The 24,238-nt window shown below is 41.2% G+C and overlaps 3 protein-coding genes across 3 annotated transcripts; all 3 read right to left on the bottom strand.

The window, feature by feature from the left end:
• Positions 1-2,530: 2,530 nt before the first annotated feature.
• On the bottom strand, positions 2,531-5,093 carry LOC149289220 (endoplasmic reticulum membrane adapter protein XK-like). The gene is made up of 3 exons (XM_089490882.1): positions 4,849-5,093; positions 3,689-3,951; positions 2,531-3,267 (listed from the first exon to the last, which is right to left on the bottom strand). Exons 1-3 carry the CDS (start codon positions 5,091-5,093, stop codon positions 2,531-2,533), a joined length of 1,245 nt encoding a protein of 414 aa, XP_089347008.1.
• Positions 5,094-10,623: 5,530 nt separating this feature from the next.
• On the bottom strand, positions 10,624-13,186 carry LOC149289219 (endoplasmic reticulum membrane adapter protein XK-like). The gene is made up of 3 exons (XM_089490881.1): positions 12,942-13,186; positions 11,782-12,044; positions 10,624-11,360 (listed from the first exon to the last, which is right to left on the bottom strand). Exons 1-3 carry the CDS (start codon positions 13,184-13,186, stop codon positions 10,624-10,626), a joined length of 1,245 nt encoding a protein of 414 aa, XP_089347007.1.
• Positions 13,187-18,679: 5,493 nt separating this feature from the next.
• Positions 18,680-21,242, bottom strand: LOC149289218 (endoplasmic reticulum membrane adapter protein XK-like). Its single transcript, XM_089490880.1, has 3 exons — positions 20,998-21,242; positions 19,838-20,100; positions 18,680-19,416 (listed from the first exon to the last, which is right to left on the bottom strand). The coding sequence occupies exons 1-3, from the start codon at positions 21,240-21,242 to the stop codon at positions 18,680-18,682; spliced, it is 1,245 nt and encodes a 414-aa protein (XP_089347006.1).
• Positions 21,243-24,238: the final 2,996 nt, after the last annotated feature.

The following is a 24,238-nucleotide window of genomic DNA, read 5'->3' as shown; positions in this document are numbered from 1 at the left end:
CAGTGGTACAGCGTAATCCCTATCACTATACATTGAGCCAGACATTGACAATAGTGCAGCATAACCCCAATCACTATATACTACGCCAAACATTGTTGTGGTGTAGGCCTACCACTTCATTGTCTGGCTTAGTAGTAGGGATGCACCGAAACGAATTCTGGACTGAAACCGAAAATGCAGCATTTACCTGTCCGAAACCGAATATGACCTCCCCACACCATAAAAAAACCCTTTTATTTTAAGTAAGTAACACACCAAAATAGGACAAAACAATTAAAAAACAATATTATATGTATATATATATGATTGTTAACAGCAATCACATTCCTATCATGCCCAGGCATACCCAGATTCCAGGATGTACTCGCAGACTTGGCATGATAGGAGTATGATTGCCCTATCTACCCCTTCTCACTCCCTTCTGCCCCATCTACCCCTTCTCACTCCCTTCTCCCCTATCTACCCCCTTTCCCCCGTCTCACGCCCTTCTCCCTATCTACCCCCTCCTAACTATCTACCCTCTCCCTCTTTGAAGTTCACTTACCTTTCAGGAGTCCTGCGGTGAGGGTGCAAGGCCTCTGCCTCCCAGCTCTGCCACTGTATGGAACAGTATAGAGTGATGGGAGTTATGATGTACTTTTAGAGCATAATTAGATCATGAAAAAGACATTGGAAATGGTACAGCATAACACCCATCACTCTCACACACTTACCAATCCACACATATATACCAATCCACACATATATACCAATCCACACATATATACCAATCCACACCTATACCAATCCACACCTATATACCAATCCACACCTATATACCAATCCACACGTATATACCAATCCACACACATATACCAATCCACACGTATATACCAATCCACACGTATATACCAATCCACACGTATATACCAATCCACACGTATATACCAATCCACACGTATATACCAATCCACACATATATACCAATCCACACATACACCAATCCACACATACACCAATCCACACATATATACTAATCCACTCTCACTGAATATTTTCCTACCTTTCCTCTTTTCTCCTTACAGCTCCTTTTCCTCCTCTTCGCTCCTCTTCTTCAGTTCTTCTGTCTTCTCTGTCTTCTTCCGGTTCAGAGGGCACGGACAGCGGTGGGCGCGGCTTCAGTGTTGTGCGCCGGGATCTAACAACAAACCCCGGCGCACAGCAGCTGTTGCCGCGCGGATCACAAGGGAGCGGTATCGGAGGTCTTTAGCAGACCTCCGGCTCCCTTGAGTGATTTTAAGCCGGGTTGAACCCGGCTTAAAATCACTCAAGGGAACCGGAGGTCTGTTAAAGACCTCCGATACCGCTCCCTTGCGAGCCTGCTCCTCCAGCGGCGGACATTACTGTCCGTCTCTGGAGGGGTGCCGGGTGCCGCAAGTTGGCACCCCCTGATGAGCGGCACCCGGTGCGGACCGCCCCCTAGAGTGTGACGCCCTGTGCGGTCGCACACCCCAAAAGCCGGTCCTGCTCTAAGGGGCCGGGAAGCCCCCACCAGGGCCGGCCTTAGGGGTTTGCCGCCGCACAGGGTTTAAATTAAAACATCGGGGTTTTTTTCAACTTTATTTAACATCCTCCATGTTAAATAAAGTTAAAAAAAACTTTATTTAACATGGAGGATGTTAAATAAAGTTAAAAAAACCCCGATGTTTTTGACAGCCCCTAAGTCAATGCGGCCCTGCCGTGGCCCGGCCCACCGGGCAAACGCCCGGTGTGCCCGATGGCCAGTCCGGGCCTGCAGGTGCCTCTATCAAAAATCGTTTGTGAAACATTATTACTCAAAAGGTTCTTGAGCCAGTAGACCCTTGATAATTACCACGCTAACAGTGCAGGGTTTTCAGATAATGCAGAGAAGTGTTACTATACAAAAAGCATCAGTGAGTACTCGTTAACCTTGCATACTCACAATGAGTTTCAGGAGTTTTAATAACTAAAATAACTAATATATATATTTAAATATATAGTAGATTTGACTCCCAAAACCCTGGGCTCTGGGATAAAAAAAAAACCCTGAGAGCTATGCTTCAATACTTACAGAAACAACTACTGTTGATGGAGAATGGACAGAGGTCCCTATTTAGCTATTAACTGTATTTTGTATCATACTTTGTTACCTAGTTTGATGTCTGTCAAAGTAACAAGTAGCTGGCATATAGCCGCCTTGTAATTATATAAAACAGTTGGTAGCTACAGGCAGTCCATCCTGAATGTAGTTCACCAAGTGCATTCAGTTTTCATTTAATAATAAAGCTTTTAGAATAAAAAACAAACAAACAAAAAAACACTTTCATTCTTAATATTGCCATTCAGAACACTTTATTTAGGGAAGACACAGATGTGGTATATTAGTTTTCTTGTGTCCTTATATATCCCCTAATGCTCTCTGCATTCTGTCCATTTTGTCGGCTTCTGCTTCGAGAGTCTGTAGTAGAGTAGCTTCCCAATGAACACAGATAAACTCCTTTGCATTGATGTAAATCTCATCTTGTCAGTTCTAAGGCTCACAGACCTCGGAGCTATGTTCATTTGTTGGGGCTCTTGAAGGTTTGCACACACAACAAAGACTCTTTAAGCCTGACGTCAGGCCACCTACAAAACTAGATGTGAAAAGTGTCCTGCAGGGGTGCAAGAACTGATAAAAAATCAGCATGAAGAGCATCGATATGGTATAACCCACCAGGAGCAGTGCGACCAAGAAAGAGCTACCTATGAGCGAGTAAACATCTGTTTGATAGATGTACCATAAGAAAATCAGGACGGTGTTTTCAATATGTCTGAGCATATAATACATGGTGATGCGACACCAATTGTTTGATTTGGTAATCAGGTCGGGCTCACTGAGCTCGACCTGAATCGGACACCAGCAGAAAATGCTCGTCACAGAGTACAGGATGTTCAGTACAGCACGCTCAGTAGCAGTCCTACACTTGCTCAAACCATTCTTGTTGTTTCCCGATGACTTATTCTTCCAAAAACTGATCCATGAGTAGAGCATAAAAGTCAACAGGTTTAAGGCCACCACACACAGGGTCCATGTTTTGAAAACGGAGCTGAAGAGGCCAAGCACGACGACTCTGCTGGAAATCTCAAGGAATCTCCAAAGCAATAAGCAGAGGTAGGCAGCTGGTCGAAAGGTGAAATCATAGTCCTCGTAATTAATTCGAATGGCCAGGATGTTGCACTGTAACGCTCCATACGTAACGGACAGCAGAGAGATACTCATAAGCATGCCTGAAGAAAATCAGAAAAGGAAAGGACAATTCCAATTAGTAAACATTAAGACAAATGGCACTTGATTGACAGTTTGATAAATGTATGTGTAAATGATATGCATTTATGAAGAAAAAATATAGTCCTTAATCACTGGGGCATTTCTGCACATACAATTTGTGTGTGACTAGATTTCTTTATGCAGCAAATAACGTATCCTAAATTACTAGTTAAAGCTACGAAGACATTTTTTAAATATCCATTTTCAAGCACTCTTAACTGTTTGTCCTGTTCTCCAACAATTTACTCTCTACTGAAAATCTATCAAATGTCGTTTTTTTCTTTCATTCTTGCATCAAAGTTCTTTTTTAATGACTGCAAAAATATGTATTCATTCCACATTCTATATTGACAAAGAAACGACAAAGAAATGTTGTCTTACATCTGCATAGGCTTATATGCTGTTGTGAGATGGAAATATACAGCTGTAGTATCAGTTGAGGTGCTGACCCAAGGAAAGCTTGGATGAAGGAGGCCCAGCGGAAAGCAGAACTGTGTTTGGACAGCAGCATATCGACGCGACCAACCTCATGTTCCACCTCAACACAACATCCATCTTCAGACAGCTGCTTCCTCTTAATGAGGGTGTTGTATGGATCCTCTGATTTTCCATTAATGAAGTAAAGGCGGAGAACTTGCACACACCTGCAAAGTATAGGAAGAAATAGGGTTCACTCATTATTAACACTGGACAGAACATTACAGCCACATGGGGTGAGGTTCCATTTAACACAATGAAAACTATTACTGCCCTGCATCATTAGATAAATGCTTTCACCCAAACCTGACCCAAAACATCGCGCCTTCTAGTCATCTCCCCAGCCCCCTGCATATCTCCTGTTCAAATATAATCTGGCCAAGAAGCACACATAAAACCATAAACTCAATAGTGGCTGAGATTTTAGATTCAACTCAAACTCTATGTATTTAAATGATATCTCGGTATGTATCACTTTTCTACAAAACACAATCATTCCCTTCAAAATATCCCCTGTTCCCACTCTTTGTACTATCAAAGTTACAAATATTAAATGGAACGCCTTTTACCCATCTAAAATGAGAACACGTTTGTTGTCCGGGTTTAGTGGGAGGGAGTCAGTGAAAATTCAATACATTTTCAAGGGGCCTGAAACCTTTGAACTCTGACGGCGCATGAAACCACGTAACATTAAGTTGCAACGGATCACATTGTGATAACTTGTAAGCAGATGCCATATACAAAATCTGTGACACTTGTATTTGATTGCTTTATTCATCTATTGCTTCCTAATTGCTCACAAGAGCAGACCATCTTTTCCTTCTGTAGAAATATGCTTTAATCCGTGTTATTGGTGATTTCATTCTAAATGGTCTTTGTGAAATATTTTGTCTATCCCTTATTCTAACAGCGCTATGGAATCTGTGGGCACTATATAAATAAATGGCATGGAATCATCAGCGGTTTTCATTTCTTTTACAATAGACACTGTGCCATGTACCTAAAGCACTGGCTCACTGATGTGGTATCTATCTAAATACAGGGCACCTTCCCTCCTCACTCACCTGAACAGAGGTCCCAGCTGCAGGAGATGAAACAGATGTTCCAGGGATCTGTCATCAAAGAATTCCATGTGGAAGCAGACAAAACAGATCTGTACCAGAAGGCAGGGCAGAAGACAGAATAGGAGGGTCAAGTACAACCAAATTCTGTGCACTGCAGTGCTGTATGTGCTGCTCAAGTACAGGCCTAAGATTGTCTCTGCTACATACAGAAACAGAGAAATCAAAATTGAGCGAGGGAACTTCATGGTCGCTCAGTTTGAGTGCGGACACTCAGAAACACCGCGTAGCGAACAGCTACTTTTGAGAAATAACAGCGTCAGGCAAGCAGAAGTGCACGAAACACTATCCAACCATCAACTGACCTAACCCTGCTGCTGCTGTCCCTATATCCTACAGTGACATCACAATCACTTGGTGATGTCATAATGCTGAGGATGTAACAGCTGGCTGTCAGCAGCATGTGTGATTTTAGCAGTTATTCAAATAGTTATATGTTTTTAACAAAGTGTACGATTGTATTATCTTTTGCCATTTTTGAAATAAAGCAGTTTACTTCAATGGAACACAGAGGTTTCTTACCTGTTGTAGTGCTTTTATTAAGAGCCAATGGAAGTGAATATAGCAGCCAACTGAAGGACTAGGCTGTCATAATATAAGCAAGCAACAATAGGGAAAACATCGGAGAAATTTAAATTTTAAGATCATATAGATCATATGAAATATACAGATTTGATATATGTGATTTCTTATGTAGAAAACGAAACAAACATAGAAATACATACTAACGCTTGGTTGAATGAAGTCAGACCTAACAAAAAAGGCTTCTAGGCCATGGTGCCAGAAATAATAGGGCAGTTACGAGATCATCGATCTCACTAATGTTATCGAGTGAAAACATGTATTACTAAAAATGTTTTTGTTTAACTTCTGAATTCATTATCAAAATTTTCAATGTTTTAGGTGGAATAACACCAAAATGTGGGTAACATGTTAAAAATTTATTTTTTAGAATTGTTAATATTAGTTGCTAGTAAATTGAAAGTATTAACGTAGTATACTTTTAAACGGACCAACAACAAATACAGTGAATTTTGTTTCATTCACTTAAAATCTTGTTTGACAATTAAAACAGGCACCCGTAAAGTCAACTAAACCCTTAAACTCCAGAATGAATTGCCCCAAAATATCCCATGCCACAGAATCAAGTAATTACAAGCATCAAGGGACCTGGGATCCAGACAAATGTGATTTCTCAATAAAATGAAGAAATAATTATATGTAATAAGTGGTTATTTTCTTGAAATCAAGTAATTTATGTGGTAGAAATGCTAAGAAACCATGTAGCATTTATTTAATAATAATAATAATAAACACAGCTAAATTGTGATGAATTGATGGTACTATAAAAATATCATGCACCTTGTATACTACTGTGGAATATTATCCCGTATTTAGAGGATGCTCTTTATAAACTAAATGGGATTAAGGAGGATAGTAATACAATGCACATTGCAAAATTAGGGCAGGACTGGGAATAGTGGCGACTCTAGAAACAATATATAGGGGGGGGCACACAAGATACCACAGTCAAACTGGGGGGGCATTTATAATTTCCACCATTAAATCATACCACTGAAAAAACATATATAATGTGCTATGGAATGATACTTTTGTTATTGGACAATACAATACTTGATCATTGAACATGGGAAGCCTGAAGCCACAATTTAGTACGACTAATCCTTGAAATAAATATTATAGTGTAAACAACACAATACCTTATCTTTTCCACTACATGATTTCAGAGCCTAATATTAGACCCTGCTGCCGATATATATAAATATTATGAAGGACCACTACCTTTGGTCTCCAGTTGACCTTCTTCTTTCTCCACTCCCCCTATATCACACTTATCAGGAGCTAGCCCTACCCCTTACATGGCTTGCCTTGCCTTCAAACGCAGCTAGCTGCATACAAAGGTGGTTTTAAATTGTACTTGCTAGTTGTCCACCGATTCCTTGCTTTGTCCTATGTACATATTGGTCATTTGAAAACACACCTCAACACATGAATTCATATGGTTCTTAGCGTGTTCCTCCCTTTCTATATTTATTAGCTATAATGTTCTTACAACAGGTAAGAAACCTTAATGATACTCAGCCTTAAAAGGGAAACTGCTGTTAAAACAAAATCCAAGTTGGCTCATTATATCTGATCATTACAGGTGCCCAGGCCCGGACTGGGACAAAAAATAGGCCCGGGCATTTAAGCCTGAGCAGCCCATATTTATTTATTTATTTATTGTTAAAGCCCACCCTTCATGTACCATCTTTGCATTTAATCATTCACACAAATCATTAACACATTCATTAATGCAGTCTCACAAATCATTCAAGCAATTCATCCACACATGAATTCATTAATTGTCATACGCATTCACACAATTCATCCACACATTTATTCATTCATTCTCATACGCATTCACACTACCCCCTCTCATCATCTTATCTGCCCCTTCTCACTATGTTCCCCCTTTTCACTATGTAACCCCCTTCCCCACTTCTCAATATGTACCGCCTCTATCTATCCCCTCTCCCCCTTTCTCACTACCTAACCCCCCTCTGCCCCTTCTCACTGCAGCCCCTTCCCTTACCCTATTTACCTTGTTGCCAGAGCAAGCAGCAACTGCGACCGCGCCTGTGGCAGGGCAGGATTGACTTTGGGGCTGATGGAGCTGCAGCTCCAGGCTCCTACCTTAAAATAGGCCCAGTCAGGACCGGACTGACTGGGCCTATATGGCCGCATTAAGGCAGAGCCCCTTAAGCCCGCCGCAACTGCAACCGGGTCCGCCACTCTAAGGCAGAGCCGGCCTTAGGTGTTCTGGCGCCCTGTGCGGACTACTCCTCTGGTGCCCCCCCATCCCAAAAAAAGAAAGGAATAAAAACTTGTAACAAAACTCCCCTTTCTCACTATCTATCCCCCTGTATCACTATCTACCACCTCTGCCTCTTCTCACTGTTATCATTATATACTGAGGCAGGCATTGACGGTGGTACAGCATAATACTTATCACTATATACTGAGGCAGAAATTGACGGTGGTACAGCATAACACCTACCACTATATACTGAGGCAGACAATGACGGTGGTACAGCATAACACCTATCACTATATACTGAGGCACACATTGACAGTGGTACAGCGTAATCCCTATCACTATACATTGAGCCAGACATTGACAATAGTGCAGCATAACCCCAATCACTATATACTACGCCAAACATTGTTGTGGTGTAGGCCTACCACTTCATTGTCTGGCTTAGTAGTAGGGATGCACCGAAACGAATTCTGGACTGAAACCGAAAATGCAGCATTTACCTGTCCGAAACCGAATATGACCTCCCCACACCATAAAAAAACCCTTTTATTTTAAGTAAGTAACACACCAAAATAGGACAAAACAATTAAAAAACAATATTATATGTATATATATATGATTGTTAACAGCAATCACATTCCTATCATGCCCAGGCATACCCAGATTCCAGGATGTACTCGCAGACTTGGCATGATAGGAGTATGATTGCCCTATCTACCCCTTCTCACTCCCTTCTGCCCCATCTACCCCTTCTCACTCCCTTCTCCCCTATCTACCCCCTTTCCCCCGTCTCACGCCCTTCTCCCTATCTACCCCCTCCTAACTATCTACCCTCTCCCTCTTTGAAGTTCACTTACCTTTCAGGAGTCCTGCGGTGAGGGTGCAAGGCCTCTGCCTCCCAGCTCTGCCACTGTATGGAACAGTATAGAGTGATGGGAGTTATGATGTACTTTTAGAGCATAATTAGATCATGAAAAAGACATTGGAAATGGTACAGCATAACACCCATCACTCTCACACACTTACCAATCCACACATATATACCAATCCACACATATATACCAATCCACACATATATACCAATCCACACCTATACCAATCCACACCTATATACCAATCCACACCTATATACCAATCCACACGTATATACCAATCCACACACATATACCAATCCACACGTATATACCAATCCACACGTATATACCAATCCACACGTATATACCAATCCACACGTATATACCAATCCACACGTATATACCAATCCACACGTATATACCAATCCATACGTATATACCAATCCACACATATATACCAATCCACACATATATACCAATCCACACATACACCAATCCACACATACACCAATCCACACATATATACTAATCCACTCTCACTGAATATTTTCCTACCTTTCCTCTTTTCTCCTTACAGCTCCTTTTCCTCCTCTTCGCTCCTCTTCTTCAGTTCTTCTGTCTTCTCTGTCTTCTTCCGGTTCAGAGGGCACGGACAGCGGTGGGCGCGGCTTCAGTGTTGTGCGCCGGGATCTAACAACAAACCCCGGCGCACAGCAGCTGTTGCCGCGCGGATCACAAGGGAGCGGTATCGGAGGTCTTTAGCAGACCTCCGGCTCCCTTGAGTGATTTTAAGCCGGGTTGAACCCGGCTTAAAATCACTCAAGGGAACCGGAGGTCTGTTAAAGACCTCCGATACCGCTCCCTTGCGAGCCTGCTCCTCCAGCGGCGGACATTACTGTCCGTCTCTGGAGGGGTGCCGGGTGCCGCAAGTTGGCACCCCCTGATGAGCGGCACCCGGTGCGGACCGCCCCCTAGAGTGTGACGCCCTGTGCGGTCGCACACCCCAAAAGCCGGTCCTGCTCTAAGGGGCCGGGAAGCCCCCACCAGGGCCGGCCTTAGGGGTTTGCCGCCGCACAGGGTTTAAATTAAAACATCGGGGTTTTTTTCAACTTTATTTAACATCCTCCATGTTAAATAAAGTTAAAAAAAACTTTATTTAACATGGAGGATGTTAAATAAAGTTAAAAAAACCCCGATGTTTTTGACAGCCCCTAAGTCAATGCGGCCCTGCCGTGGCCCAGCCCACCGGGCAAACGCCCGGTGTGCCCGATGGCCAGTCCGGGCCTGCAGGTGCCTCTATCAAAAATCGTTTGTGAAACATTATTACTCAAAAGGTTCTTGAGCCAGTAGACCCTTGATAATTACCACGCTAACAGTGCAGGGTTTTCAGATAATGCAGAGAAGTGTTACTATACAAAAAGCATCAGTGAGTACTCGGTAACCTTGCATACTCACAATGAGTTTCAGGAGTTTTAATAACTAAAATAACTAATATATATATTTAAATATATAGTAGATTTGACTCCCAAAACCCTGGGCTCTGGGATAAAAAAAAACCCCTGAGAGCTATGCTTCAATACTTACAGAAACAACTACTGTTGATGGAGAATGGACAGAGGTCCCTATTTAGCTATTAACTGTATTTTGTATCATACTTTGTTACCTAGTTTGATGTCTGTCAAAGTAACAAGTAGCTGGCATATAGCCGCCTTGTAATTATATAAAACAGTTGGTAGCTACAGGCAGTCCATCCTGAATGTAGTTCACCAAGTGCATTCAGTTTTCATTTAATAATAAAGCTTTTAGAATAAAAAACAAACAAACAAAAAAACACTTTCATTCTTAATATTGCCATTCAGAACACTTTATTTAGGGAAGACACAGATGTGGTATATTAGTTTTCTTGTGTCCTTATATATCCCCTAATGCTCTCTGCATTCTGTCCATTTTGTCGGCTTCTGCTTCGAGAGTCTGTAGTAGAGTAGCTTCCCAATGAACACAGATAAACTCCTTTGCATTGATGTAAATCTCATCTTGTCAGTTCTAAGGCTCACAGACCTCGGAGCTATGTTCATTTGTTGGGGCTCTTGAAGGTTTGCACACACAACAAAGACTCTTTAAGCCTGACGTCAGGCCACCTACAAAACTAGATGTGAAAAGCGTCCTGCAGGGGTGCAAGAACTGATAAAAAATCAGCATGAAGAGCATCGATATGGTATAACCCACCAGGAGCAGTGCGACCAAGAAAGAGCTACCTATGAGCGAGTAAACATCTGTTTGATAGATGTACCATAAGAAAATCAGGACGGTGTTTTCAATATGTCTGAGCATATAATACATGGTGATGCGACACCAATTGTTTGATTTGGTAATCAGGTCGGGCTCACTGAGCTCGACCTGAATCGGACACCAGCAGAAAATGCTCGTCACAGAGTACAGGATGTTCAGTACAGCACGCTCAGTAGCAGTCCTACACTTGCTCAAACCATTCTTGTTGTTTCCCGATGACTTATTCTTCCAAAAACTGATCCATGAGTAGAGCATAAAAGTCAACAGGTTTAAGGCCACCACACACAGGGTCCATGTTTTGAAAACGGAGCTGAAGAGGCCAAGCACGACGACTCTGCTGGAAATCTCAAGGAATCTCCAAAGCAATAAGCAGAGGTAGGCAGCTGGTCGAAAGGTGAAATCATAGTCCTCGTAATTAATTCGAATGGCCAGGATGTTGCACTGTAACGCTCCATACGTAACGGACAGCAGAGAGATACTCATAAGCATGCCTGAAGAAAATCAGAAAAGGAAAGGACAATTCCAATTAGTAAACATTAAGACAAATGGCACTTGATTGACAGTTTGATAAATGTATGTGTAAATGATATGCATTTATGAAGAAAAAATATAGTCCTTAATCACTGGGGCATTTCTGCACATACAATTTGTGTGTGACTAGATTTCTTTATGCAGCAAATAACGTATCCTAAATTACTAGTTAAAGCTACGAAGACATTTTTTAAATATCCATTTTCAAGCACTCTTAACTGTTTGTCCTGTTCTCCAACAATTTACTCTCTACTGAAAATCTATCAAATGTCGTTTTTTTCTTTCATTCTTGCATCAAAGTTCTTTTTTAATGACTGCAAAAATATGTATTCATTCCACATTCTATATTGACAAAGAAACGACAAAGAAATGTTGTCTTACATCTGCATAGGCTTATATGCTGTTGTGAGATGGAAATATACAGCTGTAGTATCAGTTGAGGTGCTGACCCAAGGAAAGCTTGGATGAAGGAGGCCCAGCGGAAAGCAGAACTGTGTTTGGACAGCAGCATATCGACGCGACCAACCTCATGTTCCACCTCAACACAACATCCATCTTCAGACAGCTGCTTCCTCTTAATGAGGGTGTTGTATGGATCCTCTGATTTTCCATTAATGAAGTAAAGGCGGAGAACTTGCACACACCTGCAAAGTATAGGAAGAAATAGGGTTCACTCATTATTAACACTGGACAGAACATTACAGCCACATGGGGTGAGGTTCCATTTAACACAATGAAAACTATTACTGCCCTGCATCATTAGATAAATGCTTTCACCCAAACCTGACCCAAAACATCGCGCCTTCTAGTCATCTCCCCAGCCCCCTGCATATCTCCTGTTCAAATATAATCTGGCCAAGAAGCACACATAAAACCATAAACTCAATAGTGGCTGAGATTTTAGATTCAACTCAAACTCTATGTATTTAAATGATATCTCGGTATGTATCACTTTTCTACAAAACACAATCATTCCCTTCAAAATATCCCCTGTTCCCACTCTTTGTACTATCAAAGTTACAAATATTAAATGGAACGCCTTTTACCCATCTAAAATGAGAACACGTTTGTTGTCCGGGTTTAGTGGGAGGGAGTCAGTGAAAATTCAATACATTTTCAAGGGGCCTGAAACCTTTGAACTCTGACGGCGCATGAAACCACGTAACATTAAGTTGCAACGGATCACATTGTGATAACTTGTAAGCAGATGCCATATACAAAATCTGTGACACTTGTATTTGATTGCTTTATTCATCTATTGCTTCCTAATTGCTCACAAGAGCAGACCATCTTTTCCTTCTGTAGAAATATGCTTTAATCCGTGTTATTGGTGATTTCATTCTAAATGGTCTTTGTGAAATATTTTGTCTATCCCTTATTCTAACAGCGCTATGGAATCTGTGGGCACTATATAAATAAATGGCATGGAATCATCAGCGGTTTTCATTTCTTTTACAATAGACACTGTGCCATGTACCTAAAGCACTGGCTCACTGATGTGGTATCTATCTAAATACAGGGCACCTTCCCTCCTCACTCACCTGAACAGAGGTCCCAGCTGCAGGAGATGAAACAGATGTTCCAGGGATCTGTCATCAAAGAATTCCATGTGGAAGCAGACAAAACAGATCTGTACCAGAAGGCAGGGCAGAAGACAGAATAGGAGGGTCAAGTACAACCAAATTATGTGCACTGCAGTGCTGTATGTGCTGCTCAAGTACAGGCCTAAGATTGTCTCTGCTACATACAGAAACAGAGAAATCAAAATTGAGCGAGGGAACTTCATGGTCGCTCAGTTTGAGTGCGGACACTCAGAAACACCGCGTAGCGAACAGCTACTTTTGAGAAATAACAGCGTCAGGCAAGCAGAAGTGCACGAAACACTATCCAACCATCAACTGACCTAACCCTGCTGCTGCTGTCCCTATATCCTACAGTGACATCACAATCACTTGGTGATGTCATAATGCTGAGGATGTAACAGCTGGCTGTCAGCAGCATGTGTGATTTTAGCAGTTATTCAAATAGTTATATGTTTTTAACAAAGTGTATGATTGTATTATCTTTTGCCATTTTTGAAATAAAGCAGTTTACTTCAATGGAACACAGAGGTTTCTTACCTGTTGTAGTGCTTTTATTAAGAGCCAATGGAAGTGAATATAGCAGCCAACTGAAGGACTAGGCTGTCATAATATAAGCAAGCAACAATAGGGAAAACATCGGAGAAATTTAAATTTTAAGATCATATAGATCATATGAAATATACAGATTTGATATATGTGATTTCTTATGTAGAAAACGAAACAAACATAGAAATACATACTAACGCTTGGTTGAATGAAGTCAGACCTAACAAAAAAGGCTTCTAGGCCATGGTGCCAGAAATAATAGGGCAGTTACGAGATCATCGATCTCACTAATGTTATCGAATGAAAACATGTATTACTAAAAATGTTTTTGTTTAACTTCTGAATTCATTATCAAAATTTTCAATGTTTTAGGTGGAATAACACCAAAATGTGGGTAACATGTTAAAAATTTATTTTTTAGAATTGTTAATATTAGTTGCTAGTAAATTGAAAGTATTAACGTAGTATACTTTTAAACGGACCAACAACAAATACAGTGAATTTTGTTTCATTCACTTAAAATCTTGTTTGACAATTAAAACAGGCACCCGTAAAGTCAACTAAACCCTTAAACTCCAGAATGAATTGCCCCAAAATATCCCATGCCACAGAATCAAGTAATTACAAGCATCAAGGGACCTGGGATCCAGACAAATGTGATTTCTCAATAAAATGAAGAAATAATTATATGTAATAAGTGGTTATTTTCTTGAAATCAAGTAATTTATGTGGTAGAAATGCTAAGAAACCATGTAGCATTTATTTAATAATAATAATAATAAACACAGCTAAATTGTGATGAATTGATGGTACTATAAAAATATCATGCACCTTGTATACTACTGTGGAATATTATCCCGTATTTAGAGGATGCTCTTTATAAACTAAATGGGATTAAGGAGGATAGTAATACAATGCACATTGCAAAATTAGGGCAGGACTGGGAATAGTGGCGACTCTAGAAACAATATATAGGGGGGGCACACAAGATACCACAGTCAAACTGGGGGGGCATTTATAATTTCCACCATTAAATCATACCACTGAAAAAACATATATAATGTGCTATGGAATGATACTTTTGTTATTGGACAATACAATACTTGATCATTGAACATGGGAAGCCTGAAGCCACAATTTAGTACGACTAATCCTTGAAATAAATATTATAGTGTAAACAACACAATACCTTATCTTTTCCACTACATGATTTCAGAGCCTAATATTAGACCCTGCTGCCGATATATATAAATATTATGAAGGACCACTACCTTTGGTCTCCAGTTGACCTTCTTCTTTCTCCACTCCCCCTATATCACACTTATCAGGAGCTAGCCCTACCCCTTACATGGCTTGCCTTGCCTTCAAACGCAGCTAGCTGCATACAAAGGTGGTTTTAAATTGTACTTGCTAGTTGTCCACCGATTCCTTGCTTTGTCCTATGTACATATTGGTCATTTGAAAACACACCTCAACACATGAATTCATATGGTTCTTAGCGTGTTCCTCCCTTTCTATATTTATTAGCTATAATGTTCTTACAACAGGTAAGAAACCTTAATGATACTCAGCCTTAAAAGGGAAACTGCTGTTAAAACAAAATCCAAGTTGGCTCATTATATCTGATCATTACAGGTGCCCAGGCCCGGACTGGGACAAAAAATAGGCCCGGGCATTTAAGCCTGAGCAGCCCATATTTATTTATTTATTTATTGTTAAAGCCCACCCTTCATGTACCATCTTTGCATTTAATCATTCACACAAATCATTAACACATTCATTAATGCAGTCTCACAAATCATTCAAGCAATTCATCCACACATGAATTCATTAATTGTCATACGCATTCACACAATTCATCCACACATTTATTCATTCATTCTCATACGCATTCACACTACCCCCTCTCATCATCTTATCTGCCCCTTCTCACTATGTTCCCCCTTTTCACTATGTAACCCCCTTCCCCACTTCTCAATATGTACCACCTCTATCTATCCCCTCTCCCCCTTTCTCACTACCTAACCCAACTCTGCCCCTTCTCACTGCAGCCCCTTCCCTTACCCTATTTACCTTGTTGCCAGAGCAAGCAGCAACTGCGACCGCGCCTGTGGCAGGGCAGGATTGACTTAGGGGCTGATGGAGCTGCAGCTCCAGGCTCCTACCTTAAAATAGGCCCAGTCAGGACCGGACTGACTGGGCCTATATGGCCGCATTAAGGCAGAGCCCCTTAAGCCCGCCGCAACTGCAACCGGGTCCGCCACTCTAAGGCAGAGCCGGCCTTAGGTGTTCTGGCGCCCTGTGCGGACTACTCCTCTGGTGCCCCCCCATCCCAAAAAAAGAAAGGAATAAAAACTTGTAACAAAACTCCCCTTTCTCACTATCTATCCCCCTGTATCACTATCTACCACCTCTGCCTCTTCTCACTGTTATCATTATATACTGAGGCAGACATTGACGGTGGTACAGCATAATACTTATCACTATATACTGAGGCAGAAATTGACGGTGGTACAGCATAACACCTACCACTATATACTGAGGCAGACAATGACGGTGGTACAGCATAACACCTATCACTATATACTGAGGCACACATTGACAGTGGTACAGCGTAATCCCTATCACTATACATTGAGCCAGACATTGACAATAGTGCAGCATAACCCCAATCACTATATACTACGCCAAACATTGTTGTGGTGTAGGCCTACCACTTCATTGTCTGGCTTAGTAGTAGGGATGCACCGAAACGAATTCTGGACTGAAACCGAAAATGCAGCATTTACCTGTCCGAAACCGAATATGACCTCCCCACACCATAAAAAAACCCTTTTATTTTAAGTAAGTAACACACCAAAATAGGACAAAACAATTAAAAAACAATATTATATGTATATATATATGATTGTTAACAGCAATCACATTCCTATCATGCCCAGGCATACCCAGATTCCAGGATGTACTCGCAGACTTGGCATGATAGGAGTATGATTGCCCTATCTACCCCTTCTCACTCCCTTCTGCCCCATCTACCCCTTCTCACTCCCTTCTCCCCTATCTACCCCCTTTCCCCCGTCTCACGCCCTTCTCCCTATCTACCCCCTCCTAACTATCTACCCTCTCCCTCTTTGAAGTTCACTTACCTTTCAGGAGTCCTGCGGTGAGGGTGCAAGGCCTCTGCCTCCCAGCTCTGCCACTGTATGGAACAGTATAGAGTGATGGGAGTTATGATGTACTTTTAGAGCATAATTAGATCATGAAAAAGACATTGGAAATGGTACAGCATAACACCCATCACTCTCACACACTTACCAATCCACACATATATACCAATCCACACATATATACCAATCCACACATATATACCAATCCACACCTATACCAATCCACACCTATATACCAATCCACACCTATATACCAATCCACACGTATATACCAATCCACACACATATACCAATCCACACGTATATACCAATCCACACGTATATACCAATCCACACGTATATACCAATCCACACGTATATACCAATCCACACGTATATACCAATCCACACATATATACCAATCCACACATATATACCAATCCACACATACACCAATCCACACATACACCAATCCACACATATATACTAATCCACTCTCACTGAATATTTTCCTACCTTTCCTCTTTTCTCCTTACAGCTCCTTTTCCTCCTCTTCGCTCCTCTTCTTCAGTTCTTCTGTCTTCTCTGTCTTCTTCCGGTTCAGAGGGCACGGACAGCGGTGGGCGCGGCTTCAGTGTTGTGCGCCGGGATCTAACAACAAACCCCGGCGCACAGCAGCTGTTGCCGCGCGGATCACAAGGGAGCGGTATCGGAGGTCTTTAGCAGACCTCCGGCTCCCTTGAGTGATTTTAAGCCGGGTTGAACCCGGCTTAAAATCACTCAAGGGAACCGGAGGTCTGTTAAAGACCTCCGATACCGCTCCCTTGCGAGCCTGCTCCTCCAGCGGCGGACATTACTGTCCGTCTCTGGAGGGGTGCCGGGTGCCGCAAGTTGGCACCCCCTGATGAGCGGCACCCGGTGCGGACCGCCCCCTAGAGTGTGACGCCCTGTGCGGTCGCACACCCCAAAAGCCGGTCCTGCTCTAAGGGGCCGGGAAGCCCCCACCAGGGCCGGCCTTAGGGGTTTGCCGCCGCACAGGGTTTAAATTAAAACATCGGGGTTTTTTTCAACTTTATTTAACATCCTCCATGTTAAATAAAGTTAAAAAAAACTTTATTTAACATGGAGGATGTTAAATAAAGTTAAAAAAACCCCGATGTTTTTGACAGCCCCTAAGTCAATGCGGCCCTGCCGTGGCCCGGCCCACCGGGCAAACGCCCGGTGTGCCCGATGGCCAGTCCGGGCCTGCAGGTGCCTCTATCAAAAATCGTTTGTGAAACATTATTACTCAAAAGGTTCTTGAGCCAGTAGACCCTTGATAATTACCACGCTAACAGTGCAGGGTTTTCAGATAATGCAGAGAAGTGTTACTATACAAAAAGCATCAGTGAGTACTCGTTAACCTTGCATACTCACAATGAGTTTCAGGAGTTTTAATAACTAAAATAACTAATATATATATTTAAATATATAGTAGATTTGACTCCCAAAACCCTGGGCTCTGGGATAAAAAAAAAACCCTGAGAGCTATGCTTCAATACTTACAGAAACAACTACTGTTGATGGAGAATGGACAGAGGTCCCTATTTAGCTATTAACTGTATTTTGTATCATACTTTGTTACCTAGTTTGATGTCTGTCAAAGTAACAAGTAGCTGGCATATAGCCGCCTTGTAATTATATAAAACAGTTGGTAGCTACAGGCAGTCCATCCTGAATGTAGTTCACCAAGTGCATTCAGTTTTCATTTAATAATAAAGCTTTTAGAATAAAAAACAAACAAACAAAAAAACACTTTCATTCTTAATATTGCCATTCAGAACACTTTATTTAGGGAAGACACAGATGTGGTATATTAGTTTTCTTGTGTCCTTATATATCCCCTAATGCTCTCTGCATTCTGTCCATTTTGTCGGCTTCTGCTTCGAGAGTCTGTAGTAGAGTAGCTTCCCAATGAACACAGATAAACTCCTTTGCATTGATGTAAATCTCATCTTGTCAGTTCTAAGGCTCACAGACCTCGGAGCTATGTTCATTTGTTGGGGCTCTTGAAGGTTTGCACACACAACAAAGACTCTTTAAGCCTGACGTCAGGCCACCTACAAAACTAGATGTGAAAAGCGTCCTGCAGGGGTGCAAGAACTGATAAAAAATCAGCATGAAGAGCATCGATATGGTATAACCCACCAGGAGCAGTGCGACCAAGAAAGAGCTACCTATGAGCGAGTAAACATCTGTTTGATAGATGTACCATAAGAAAATCAGGACGGTGTTTTCAATATGTCTGAGCATATAATACATGGTGATGCGACACCAATTGTTTGATTTGGTAATCAGGTCGGGCTCACTGAGCTCGACCTGAATCGGACACCAGCAGAAAATGCTCGTCACAGAGTACAGGATGTTCAGTACAGCACGCTCAGTAGCAGTCCTACACTTGCTCAAACCATTCTTGTTGTTTCCCGATGACTTATTCTTCCAAAAACTGATCCATGAGTAGAGCATAAAAGTCAACAGGTTTAAGGCCACCACACACAGGGTCCATGTTTTGAAAACGGAGCTGAAGAGGCCAAGCACGACGACTCTGCTGGAAATCTCAAGGAATCTCCAAAGCAATAAGCAGAGGTAGGCAGCTGGTCGAAAGGTGAAATCATAGTCCTCGTAATTAATTCGAATGGCCAGGATGTTGCACTGTAACGCTCCATACGTAACGGACAGCAGAGAGATACTCATAAGCATGCCTGAAGAAAATCAGAAAAGGAAAGGACAATTCCAATTAGTAAACATTAAGACAAATGGCACTTGATTGACAGTTTGATAAATGTATGTGTAAATGATATGCATTTATGAAGAAAAAATATAGTCCTTAATCACTGGGGCATTTCTGCACATACAATTTGTGTGTGACTAGATTTCTTTATGCAGCAAATAACGTATCCTAAATTACTAGTTAAAGCTACGAAGACATTTTTTAAATATCCATTTTCAAGCACTCTTAACTGTTTGTCCTGTTCTCCAACAATTTACTCTCTACTGAAAATCTATCAAATGTCGTTTTTTTCTTTCATTCTTGCATCAAAGTTCTTTTTTAATGACTGCAAAAATATGTATTCATTCCACATTCTATATTGACAAAGAAACGACAAAGAAATGTTGTCTTACATCTGCATAGGCTTATATGCTGTTGTGAGATGGAAATATACAGCTGTAGTATCAGTTGAGGTGCTGACCCAAGGAAAGCTTGGATGAAGGAGGCCCAGCGGAAAGCAGAACTGTGTTTGGACAGCAGCATATCGACGCGACCAACCTCATGTTCCACCTCAACACAACATCCATCTTCAGACAGCTGCTTCCTCTTAATGAGGGTGTTGTATGGATCCTCTGATTTTCCATTAATGAAGTAAAGGCGGAGAACTTGCACACACCTGCAAAGTATAGGAAGAAATAGGGTTCACTCATTATTAACACTGGACAGAACATTACAGCCACATGGGGTGAGGTTCCATTTAACACAATGAAAACTATTACTGCCCTGCATCATTAGATAAATGCTTTCACCCAAACCTGACCCAAAACATCGCGCCTTCTAGTCATCTCCCCAGCCCCCTGCATATCTCCTGTTCAAATATAATCTGGCCAAGAAGCACACATAAAACCATAAACTCAATAGTGGCTGAGATTTTAGATTCAACTCAAACTCTATGTATTTAAATGATATCTCGGTATGTATCACTTTTCTACAAAACACAATCATTCCCTTCAAAATATCCCCTGTTCCCACTCTTTGTACTATCAAAGTTACAAATATTAAATGGAACGCCTTTTACCCATCTAAAATGAGAACACGTTTGTTGTCCGGGTTTAGTGGGAGGGAGTCAGTGAAAATTCAATACATTTTCAAGGGGCCTGAAACCTTTGAACTCTGACGGCGCATGAAACCACGTAACATTAAGTTGCAACGGATCACATTGTGATAACTTGTAAGCAGATGCCATATACAAAATCTGTGACACTTGTATTTGATTGCTTTATTCATCTATTGCTTCCTAATTGCTCACAAGAGCAGACCATCTTTTCCTTCTGTAGAAATATGCTTTAATCCGTGTTATTGGTGATTTCATTCTAAATGGTCTTTGTGAAATATTTTGTCTATCCCTTATTCTAACAGCGCTATGGAATCTGTGGGCACTATATAAATAAATGGCATGGAATCATCAGCGGTTTTCATTTCTTTTACAATAGACACTGTGCCATGTACCTAAAGCACTGGCTCACTGATGTGGTATCTATCTAAATACAGGGCACCTTCCCTCCTCACTCACCTGAACAGAGGTCCCAGCTGCAGGAGATGAAACAGATGTTCCAGGGATCTGTCATCAAAGAATTCCATGTGGAAGCAGACAAAACAGATCTGTACCAGAAGGCAGGGCAGAAGACAGAATAGGAGGGTCAAGTACAACCAAATTCTGTGCACTGCAGTGCTGTATGTGCTGCTCAAGTACAGGCCTAAGATTGTCTCTGCTACATACAGAAACAGAGAAATCAAAATTGAGCGAGGGAACTTCATGGTCGCTCAGTTTGAGTGCGGACACTCAGAAACACCGCGTAGCGAACAGCTACTTTTGAGAAATAACAGCGTCAGGCAAGCAGAAGTGCACGAAACACTATCCAACCATCAACTGACCTAACCCTGCTGCTGCTGTCCCTATATCCTACAGTGACATCACAATCACTTGGTGATGTCATAATGCTGAGGATGTAACAGCTGGCTGTCAGCAGCATGTGTGATTTTAGCAGTTATTCAAATAGTTATATGTTTTTAACAAAGTGTACGATTGTATTATCTTTTGCCATTTTTGAAATAAAGCAGTTTACTTCAATGGAACACAGAGGTTTCTTACCTGTTGTAGTGCTTTTATTAAGAGCCAATGGAAGTGAATATAGCAGCCAACTGAAGGACTAGGCTGTCATAATATAAGCAAGCAACAATAGGGAAAACATCGGAGAAATTTAAATTTTAAGATCATATAGATCATATGAAATATACAGATTTGATATATGTGATTTCTTATGTAGAAAACGAAACAAACATAGAAATACATACTAACGCTTGGTTGAATGAAGTCAGACCTAACAAAAAAGGCTTCTAGGCCATGGTGCCAGAAATAATAGGGCAGTTACGAGATCATCGATCTCACTAATGTTATCGAGTGAAAACATGTATTACTAAAAATGTTTTTGTTTAACTTCTGAATTCATTATCAAAATTTTCAATGTTTTAGGTGGAATAACACCAAAATGTGGGTAACATGTTAAAAATTTATTTTTTAGAATTGTTAATATTAGTTGCTAGTAAATTGAAAGTATTAACGTAGTATACTTTTAAACGGACCAACAACAAATACAGTGAATTTTGTTTCATTCACTTAAAATCTTGTTTGACAATTAAAACAGGCACCCGTAAAGTCAACTAAACCCTTAAACTCCAGAATGAATTGCCCCAAAATATCCCATGCCACAGAATCAAGTAATTACAAGCATCAAGGGACCTGGGATCCAGACAAATGTGATTTCTCAATAAAATGAAGAAATAATTATATGTAATAAGTGGTTATTTTCTTGAAATCAAGTAATTTATGTGGTAGAAATGCTAAGAAACCATGTAGCATTTATTTAATAATAATAATAATAAACACAGCTAAATTGTGATGAATTGATGGTACTATAAAAATATCATGCACCTTGTATACTACTGTGGAATATTATCCCGTATTTAGAGGATGCTCTTTATAAACTAAATGGGATTAAGGAGGATAGTAATACAATGCACATTGCAAAATTAGGGCAGGACTGGGAATAGTGGCGACTCTAGAAACAATATATAGGGGGGGCACACAAGATACCACAGTCAAACTGGGGGGGCATTTATAATTTCCACCATTAAATCATACCACTGAAAAAACATATATAATGTGCTATGGAATGATACTTTTGTTATTGGACAATACAATACTTGATCATTGAACATGGGAAGCCTGAAGCCACAATTTAGTACGACTAATCCTTGAAATAAATATTATAGTGTAAACAACACAATACCTTATCTTTTCCACTACATGATTTCAGAGCCTAATATTAGACCCTGCTGCCGATATATATAAATATTATGAAGGACCACTACCTTTGGTCTCCAGTTGACCTTCTTCTTTCTCCACTCCCCCTATATCACACTTATCAGGAGCTAGCCCTACCCCTTACATGGCTTGCCTTGCCTTCAAACGCAGCTAGCTGCATACAAAGGTGGTTTTAAATTGTACTTGCTAGTTGTCCACCGATTCCTTGCTTTGTCCTATGTACATATTGGTCATTTGAAAACACACCTCAACACATGAATTCATATGGTTCTTAGCGTGTTCCTCCCTTTCTATATTTATTAGCTATAATGTTCTTACAACAGGTAAGAAACCTTAATGATACTCAGCCTTAAAAGGGAAACTGCTGTTAAAACAAAATCCAAGTTGGCTCATTATATCTGATCATTACAGGTGCCCAGGCCCGGACTGGGACAAAAAATAGGCCCGGGCATTTAAGCCTGAGCAGCCCATATTTATTTATTTATTTATTGTTAAAGCCCACCCTTCATGTACCATCTTTGCATTTAATCATTCACACAAATCATTAACACATTCATTAATGCAGTCTCACAAATCATTCAAGCAATTCATCCACACATGAATTCATTAATTGTCATACGCATTCACACAATTCATCCACACATTTATTCATTCATTCTCATACGCATTCACACTACCCCCTCTCATCATCTTATCTGCCCCTTCTCACTATGTTCCCCCTTTTCACTATGTAACCCCCTTCCCCACTTCTCAATATGTACCGCCTCTATCTATCCCCTCTCCCCCTTTCTCACTACCTAACCCAACTCTGCCCCTTCTCACTGCAGCCCCTTCCCTTACCCTATTTACCTTGTTGCCAGAGCAAGCAGCAACTGCGACCGCGCCTGTGGCAGGGCAGGATTGACTTAGGGGCTGATGGAGCTGCAGCTCCAGGCTCCTACCTTAAAATAGGCCCAGTCAGGACCGGACTGACTGGGCCTATATGGCCGCATTAAGGCAGAGCCCCTTAAGCCCGCCGCAACTGCAACCGGGTCCGCCACTCTAAGGCAGAGCCGGCCTTAGGTGTTCTGGCGCCCTGTGCGGACTACTCCTCTGGTGCCCCCCCCATCCCAAAAAAAGAAAGGAATAAAAACTTGTAACAAAACTCCCCTTTCTCACTATCTATCCCCCTGTATCACTATCTACCACCTCTGCCTCTTCTCACTGTTATCATTATATACTGAGGCAGACATTGACGGTGGTACAGCATAATACTTATCACTATATACTGAGGCAGAAATTGACGGTGGTACAGCATAACACCTACCACTATATACTGAGGCAGACAATGACGGTGGTACAGCATAACACCTATCACTATATACTGAGGCACACATTGACAGTGGTACAGCGTAATCCCTATCACTATACATTGAGCCAGACATTGACA

Source organism: Sceloporus occidentalis, unplaced genomic scaffold (genome assembly GCF_023333645.1).
Source record: "Sceloporus occidentalis isolate IW3139 unplaced genomic scaffold, rSceOcc1.0.p SCAF_47, whole genome shotgun sequence".
In the NCBI taxonomy this organism is placed as follows: Eukaryota; Metazoa; Chordata; class Lepidosauria; order Squamata; family Phrynosomatidae; genus Sceloporus; species Sceloporus occidentalis.
This window is presented reverse-complemented; position numbering and strand designations above follow the sequence as displayed.

Excerpts from the sequence above, each read along its gene's own strand:
- LOC149289220 (XM_089490882.1), bottom strand. The coding sequence starts at position 5,093 with ATGAAGTTCCCTCGCTCAATTTTGATTTCTCTGTTTCTGTATGTAGCA. Across the intron at positions 3,952-4,848 it reads CAGCTGGGACCTCTGTTCAG|GTGTGTGCAAGTTCTCCGCC; the intron begins GTGAGTGAGGAG and ends TATACTTTGCAG. Across the intron at positions 3,268-3,688 it reads GCATATAAGCCTATGCAGAT|GCATGCTTATGAGTATCTCT; the intron begins GTAAGACAACAT and ends GATTTTCTTCAG.
- LOC149289219 (XM_089490881.1), bottom strand. The coding sequence starts at position 13,186 with ATGAAGTTCCCTCGCTCAATTTTGATTTCTCTGTTTCTGTATGTAGCA. Across the intron at positions 12,045-12,941 it reads CAGCTGGGACCTCTGTTCAG|GTGTGTGCAAGTTCTCCGCC; the intron begins GTGAGTGAGGAG and ends TATACTTTGCAG. Across the intron at positions 11,361-11,781 it reads GCATATAAGCCTATGCAGAT|GCATGCTTATGAGTATCTCT; the intron begins GTAAGACAACAT and ends GATTTTCTTCAG.
- LOC149289218 (XM_089490880.1), bottom strand. The coding sequence starts at position 21,242 with ATGAAGTTCCCTCGCTCAATTTTGATTTCTCTGTTTCTGTATGTAGCA. Across the intron at positions 20,101-20,997 it reads CAGCTGGGACCTCTGTTCAG|GTGTGTGCAAGTTCTCCGCC; the intron begins GTGAGTGAGGAG and ends TATACTTTGCAG. Across the intron at positions 19,417-19,837 it reads GCATATAAGCCTATGCAGAT|GCATGCTTATGAGTATCTCT; the intron begins GTAAGACAACAT and ends GATTTTCTTCAG.